We start from the raw sequence: 7,355 nt of genomic DNA, 5'->3' as shown, positions 1-7,355 counted from the left end.
AACCCAATCTTTCTGGTGCACAAATTAGCTTTTCAAAAGCCAACCTTGCAATGATGCTGATTCAATTCCAAACCATGGGGCGTTTGGTCCCTTGCATGGAAGAAACCTTTGCGTGTTGTTTCATCCCAGACGTTTCAATTCGGGCTCTCGTGGGCATGGTCCAGGCCTTGCTTGAATATTGCCACTGGGAAGACACTCAAGCTCACGCTTAACACTTACGTCTCATCATCTGCTCAAACAGGAGAGTAATTAACCATGTCTTCCAAAGCCTCCCTCCATAAATTAGAATCACAGTATGGAAGGAAGGCAGAGAAGATTGTGTCTCGATGAAGGCAACAATGCATGGGCTTGAAGGTGCTTTGATGATGAATCTTGCATGCGCAATTGCTATCACCTCCATCAAAGACAACCCACTAGCCAAGTGTTTCTTGTTGCTGGTAAGATCACCGATTCTTCCTTGCAGCATTTGTTCCTCGTGTCTTATAAAAGTAAGACAGTCATGAAAAGATGTTCTTCTTTGCTTCGAACTATCAGAAGTTCAATTGCTTGTGAGTTGAGATATTAGTTAATGAAATGGAGAAGAGTGAATTTGGCGAAGACCACCTTCCTCCTCACCCAATGGAGAATAATGAAAAGATGAACTTGAGCAATGCCTTTCTAAAAGGGAAAAGGTGAAGAGACCTGCACTGTATGCCTGCTTTCTGGTGCATGGGAACAATAAAGTTTTGCGATATGATTCCTCATTGCTTGCTTGAGAGAGAAACGCTTTTTGGAAGGGGTTGCGTGGAAGTAAAACCGAAGAATGTGCAGTGAAAGGTGGTGTACGAACGAACTTATTGGGGATCAAGAAAAAAGGGTAGGACGGTGAGAAGAAACAGTTGGGCCCCGTGAGCTTTTTTTGGTTTCTGCTCCCTTTCTTTTACATTAATGAAACAACAACAAATGGTCTGGGGATGGTCTGGGGTTACTGTCTGTGTCTTGTACTATTGTTTACTGTTGCTTTCTTTCTCCTCTGTCACTCTGTCCGTGTCCAAGCTTCTCCTCTCTCTCTCTCTCTCTCTCTCTCTCTCTCTCTCTCTCTCTCTCTCTCTCTCTCTCTCTCTCTCTCTCTCACACACACACACACACACACACACACACACACACACACACACACACACACACACACACACACACACACACACACACACACACACACACACACAATAATTCATCATCCACTAGCCACTGCTCTCTCTCTCTCTCACACACACACACACACACACACACACACACAAAATAATTCATCATCCACTAGCCACTGCTAGCCAAGGGTGAAAGTGAAAACCGATAGTGTCTGTAACGAGAATCAACCTTGTATGGTTTGTGAGCCTCTGCCATGGGAAGGAGCATTATCACATTAGACCATATAGACTCTTTGTCGGATGTTGCGTGCATTGATATGCATCCGACAGAATTTTCTGAAAGGAATGTGAGTGGACAATTGGAGCTTGGATTCAGACTTCAGATTGAGTAATCCACATCTTTATTCTGAGTGATAAACTGAATCTTTCAGGCTGTTCCAAGTTGGGAACCGATTCTCAAACTGTTTGTTCTAGTTCTTTCAGCTACTCGCAAGTTTGTTGATATTTTATGGAGATCCATCCACTTCACATGGAATACTTGTATTTAAAACATAAACAAACCGATTAATATCTCAGGGAAAACTTAATAAATTTTCAGAAAGCAAAACAGATTGTTGTCAGTGTCCATCATGAAAAGTATTAGTTAAATACAATTTTCAGAACTTCCCCCAGCCACTGAAATGACAAAATTCCAGCGCAAAGACTTCTCTCACAAATAACAATCAAAAGCAGCAATCACAATCAAATGGACAAAGAGGTGTGCCCCCAGCATCTGACTTTCCAATCCCTAGTTCCTCTGCACTATAGATGGCGAGTCCATCTTCTGCTCTTCGTCTAGGTTTTGGAGGATCAACAAATCCACTTTCTTTTGCAGTAACTTGCTTAGCTTTATTTTTCTTCTTTTTCAACTTCTGTTTTATACATGCAGCTTTGGTCACTTCACCAGTTTCACCCTGGTCTGGTTTCTTTCTCTTCTTCAACGTTGAGAAAATCTCTTCAATTTCATCACCTGTCTTTTTCTTTTCCGAAACAGAATGTTCATGAGAGTTACCTTCAGTTTTATGGTGTCGCTTTTCCTTTTGTGTTTTGGTTTTTTCATTCAAGATCTTTTTAGTTTCACAGCCTGTATTTTTCGGTTTAGGAAGTGATTTGTCTTTAGATGTTACATTCACAAGGTACCCAACTCCCAATGCCCTTTTCTTTCCCATCGAGTGTGGCTATGGCAGTATTTCTCTTAAATCTTAACAGGAGGAATGAACACTTTTTCCCCAAGTCTTATGATCCCCAATGAATGAGTTTATCCTGCACACATGAGGGAAACGGAATTAGGAATTCCTCAAAGTCCAGTACAACAACACAAAAACAACTAAAATTGAAGTGCTTTTAAGAACTTAAAACAAACTTACCAGAAGAAGAACATGAAAACTGGGAACATGAGAAGAGAACAATGGGAAAGTGAGTCCCAGAAAGGATTTTATTAGCAAGCTTTCAAGGCTAACCTATCTAAATTGAAGGTGTGAACCAGTAGGTCTCAGGCATAACTCCAATTCCTCTCACCTACAAGTAAAATCTACAAATCAATAGACTCTGAACTCATGGTTTCACAGCTAACTAAGGTTTTTTCATGGCTACTACCAAACACTACAACAGCAACCTTCTTTACCAGATTAAGAAGCAATGCTAGGATTGGACACTTTGTCATATATAGATTTTTTTTAAAACTGTTCACGATTATGCGTTAGCCGATTTTGATATCAAAGAACACATAACTAGCTTAAAAAACCTTCATGTAAATATTTTACTGGAAAAAGATATCAACACCCTTTTTTTCTCGTTATCCTTTGGAAAAACATCTTAAGCTCCAATATTTTCTGATCCTGTAGTTAACATATGGGCATAGAAAAGTATAGTTTGAAGTGGGGAATGGGTATATATCAATTACCATGAAGATAAGCCCACAAGTAGTACAAATATAAGGCAGTCAATAACAGCTTAATCTTCTATTAAAAAAATCCAAATATAAGGTGTCACATAGGAAGTTCAAAAGCATGTTTATTTACAGGACAGACACTCTTTGTAATCAATGTTAGACCTGTCATTAGGTCATTTTCCTCTACAGACCTTAGTTCAGGACTACCTTTAACGATTATTTGATGCACAGAATTCATTAAAAATCAATGGAAATATCAATGGCTTGAAAGTGGGACTTCAATTTTCAAATTTAGGAAACAGATTTCTTCGGCTAAATAAAAGGTAGGATAAGTACTGCTTACATTGAACAGACCACAAAGGACTATTTACAGAGAAAAAGTAAAGTGCACAGAACCGAAACTGAAATCAAACCATAAGCACCACAGCTGTCAATGTATATTACCCAACTAAGGAGAGATAAAAACCAGAGAACCAGTTGTTTTGCACAAAAACAAAATGGATTCTGAGCAAATACGAAAAATGACACAATCAAAATAATAAAAATGAAAGCTAAAAATGGGTAAATGACACAATCAAACTAATATAAATGGAAGCAAAAAATGGGTGCCTTCAGGAATCAACTGCAAATTCAGTCTTCAGTCATTCATAGGAATCTCAGGTTTGTATTGAGAGAGGGGAAAGGGGAGAAGGGAAGAGATTTCTTTCCGGTTCTGTTTCTCCGGGTTATGATTCCATTAGGGCTTTTCTTCATTTTACATGTCCAGCCTCACCTTATTATCAACAATCTCTCTTGGTTAGTTTAAGATTTTCATAGCATACAAGGAACGGATACCAAATTCTAAGCCTCTGGATCATGGATGTTGCTTTGCAGAACCTTGGGATTTCCTTGCCTCAATTCTGACCGGTGGATTTGGAAGCTTAGCAGCTATGGGTCCTTCTCTCTGAAGAGCATCTCCCAACCACATCTTCTCTTCACCCGACTCGCATCCAAACTGTCCTTTAGGGACCAGTGATGTTGTTTGGGAGCGGGTCTGACAAGTGCAGCCCCCTCCTAGGCTCTTGTTCTTACTGTGACTCTCTTTGGGGTACAATCCTGATGACAGACCACCTTGGTTTGAGTGTCTTGCCTTGCCTATTTTGTTCCATGGCAAATGAGACAGCTGGGCACATCCTCTTCCAGTGTGAATGTTTTGCATCAACTGTTTGAAAAACAGATATTCAAAATTTTTTGTATAAGGTGGAGTTTTGGCGAATCATGCAGGGAAAATTTTTTTAATTGAATGTCTAAGTCATGGTCAAACGCATCTTTAAAAATACTTAAGAATTAACTCATTGCTTTCTCCATCAAATCCATATGGAAGGCCAAAAATGTGCTCTTTTTGAAAGCGACTGGACCATCCCAACTCTCCTTGCTATAAGTATCTGTTTTGAGGTTTCAGAGTCGTTAATGCACTTCAGCTTAGCTTCCACTTTCCTAATGTGGAGGCCTGACTTGCTTTCTTTTCTAATTATCATATTGCAGCTGTGTCAGGCCTTCCCTCAAGACTTGTTGTGGTGGACTCCATCCCATTGTCCCTGCACCTATTGAAGGCGAAAATTGATGGATCTTGCTTCAGCGATATGGGCTAGGTTTTGAGAGCATGTTTCCATGTGTCATCCTCTTCTCTGTAAGTTGGGTCCTTTGCGCATGACAACAAACAATTGTCTCCTTTCAAACATACTTTTCACTTCAGTTTTCTCACAAGTGAATATCATGGGAGATCAGACATTATCATCCATGATGTTCTAATGTCTAAGGTGGTGAATGTTAAATTTTCAATAGAAAACTAACTTATCTGCATGTAATTATGAAGGATAGAAAGTATCTATATAAAAACCACATTTTCATGAGTGGTTTGTTAGGAATTTTTTCTAACACTAATATGACACTATTTATAATTGGCCTATGCCAGTTCTCTTCTCCTCTACAGTGAGTGAGGGCATAAACAATTAAAACAGTTTCATCAGCAACACTTGTAGAAGTCAAATAAATTTAGATGAAACTAGTATTTGTCCATAGAAGTAAGGCCAAACAAATTTCAATAGATTATGAATCCAGACGCCCACAAGTGCTACTAATAACGCCATAGTTTTGCTTACAAATAAATTTAGACACCCACAAAAGCTACTAATAACGCCATAGTTTTGCTTAATAAATAAATATACAAATCAGTAAAAACGAATTCAGGAGACCATGTCCTCAGTCAACTAGACTCGAATCAAAAGTATTTAAAAGTTATCCTACACTAAAATCAAACAAAAAAATCAACTGGACTATCAACAGTGTCAAGGATAAGAAAACACGTCAATTAATCAAAACACAACGATCAAACTCAAACTAACAGAAAACTAACATCTCATCGAGTAAGTATACCCGTAGATCATAAAGCATATAACATTCCAATGACATAGAAATACTGATTACATCGACAAAGAGATTTTATCTAGTATGACACTATCTTCTACAGAGAAAACAAACGGAAAGCTAAGCAATGAGAATAAAGTGCAGCGGTTTGGGTTCGATGGATGATTTTAATTTCTCCCGTTTGGGCAAGAGGAGCATTTCTGTGTGTGTGTGGAGTTGTGTCGTTGTGTGTGTGTGTGTGTGTGTGTGTGTGTGTGTGTGTGTGTTTGTGTGTGTGTGTATGAGAGAGAGAGAGAGAGAGAGAGAGAGAGAGAGAGAGAGAGAGAGAGAGGATGTACCTATAACTGGTGGAGATAGCACGATCGTGGGTCGGGGAGGCTCCTCGGCAACGGAGAGAAAGAGGGAGAATAGGAAGCCGGGGAAGGTCTCGGCAGGAGATTCTCGGTGGCTTCTCGAAGAGAGAAAAGTTCAGTTTTTGGGACAGGTAGGTTTGAAAGAGGGAGGCAAGGAGCCAGATAAAATCCTCCTCTTTCCTTTCTTTTCTTTTCTTGCTGATTTCCGCTTTTCGGGAAGAAAATAGGTTTATCTGAGAAAAATAGGTTTCTTTCCGTGTTTCGCTTGAACAAATGAAGAGAAAGTAGTTCCGCTTTCTCTTTTTCCTCACTTCCTGTGCTATCCGTCAAATCAGGCCTCGAGATTTCAAACTGTTCCCAAACAGCCCTTAGGGGAACTGGATACAGATGGCAGTGTATAGAATGTAAAGAATACCTGTTAGTGTGTAACTGTCTTATTGTAATAAGGGCAGTTTGGTCCTTATGTGTGAAACAGTAAGATTTAATAAAATGAAATTTTGGGAGTTTAAACCCTAACGTGAGAGAGAGGGACGTCATCTTGAGATGTTCTCCATTCCAATTCATTCTTGTTCTTCTCTCTCTTTCTTTATTTTACCAATCTTGATTCTCATGCTACCAGAACGGGCCTGATCAGTGGTGTTGTGGGATTTGTGTTCTTCTTCTCAAGATGATTATGACAGGTTTTTCCATTCATTGTGGTTTTGATTGGCCCTGGTCGTTTTTCCTTTATTTTTTTCTTCTCAACCTTTGGTTGCTAATGTATTGTATGTAAAATGTAAATCATAAAGTTCCTAGGAGAGGGGAAAGTGAGAAACATGATTGGTCTAATAGTTGAGAAAGAATAGAAGTGGATTGAGTGTTAATTGTGAGTTGTGGAGATTGATCATAATATTTTTTTTTTTGTTGTTGATTGATCAATTATTATAGTCGATTGATTGATCATGGCATTGGATTGATCAATGTTGCAGAAGGTGTGTTCTTAGTTTATCGATTGGATAGAACAAGGTTTATTTTAGAGATAAAGGTTGATTGGTTGGTTGATCGATCATGCAGTTTGATTGATCAATCATACTATATGGGTTGATCAAATCATTTAGAGCGACATAATGGCACGAAGTAGCTTCAGGGGGTTTGTCTAGTCAGGCATATGAGAAGGGTGTAAGTCACATGCAAATTTCGAAACTAAAACAATCATAACTATTTGATATGATCACAATCAATGAAAATTTTTCTAGAGGCTCAAGAGAAAAATTATTTTCTCACAGGAGAATCACCAAATCCAATTACTTACCCTTGGAAGAAGGATAGTGAAGTTGTGATGACATGGTTCAATAGCATGGAACATACAATGTAAAACTAAGTTGTATTTTGCACTACATCTAAAGAAATTGAGAAAGTGTTAAAGATTATTTATTCTCATGAGAATAATTGGTCTAAAATTTATGAGATCTACTAAAAATTATCAACTATATAACGAGGATAGAAAGAAGACTTTTGATGTTTCCCAAGCTTAAAAAATTCATAAAACAATTGAAAAATTGA

At 38.5% G+C, this 7,355-nt stretch overlaps 1 protein-coding gene across 1 annotated transcript; it reads right to left on the bottom strand.

The window, feature by feature from the left end:
- Positions 1 to 1,846: 1,846 nt before the first annotated feature.
- LOC137943020 (uncharacterized protein C6G9.01c) lies at positions 1,847 to 2,332 on the bottom strand. The gene has a single exon (XM_068788719.1). The coding sequence runs from the start codon at positions 2,330 to 2,332 to the stop codon at positions 1,847 to 1,849; it is 486 nt and encodes a 161-aa protein (XP_068644820.1).
- Between the last annotated feature and the right edge of the window lie 5,023 nt (positions 2,333 to 7,355).

Source organism: Aristolochia californica, unplaced genomic scaffold (genome assembly GCF_029961685.1).
Source record: "Aristolochia californica isolate CCGP_79_NKW_82.1479 unplaced genomic scaffold, dmAriCali1.0.hap1 SCAF_10, whole genome shotgun sequence".
NCBI classification, from domain to species: domain Eukaryota; kingdom Viridiplantae; phylum Streptophyta; class Magnoliopsida; order Piperales; family Aristolochiaceae; genus Aristolochia; species Aristolochia californica.
This window is presented reverse-complemented; position numbering and strand designations above follow the sequence as displayed.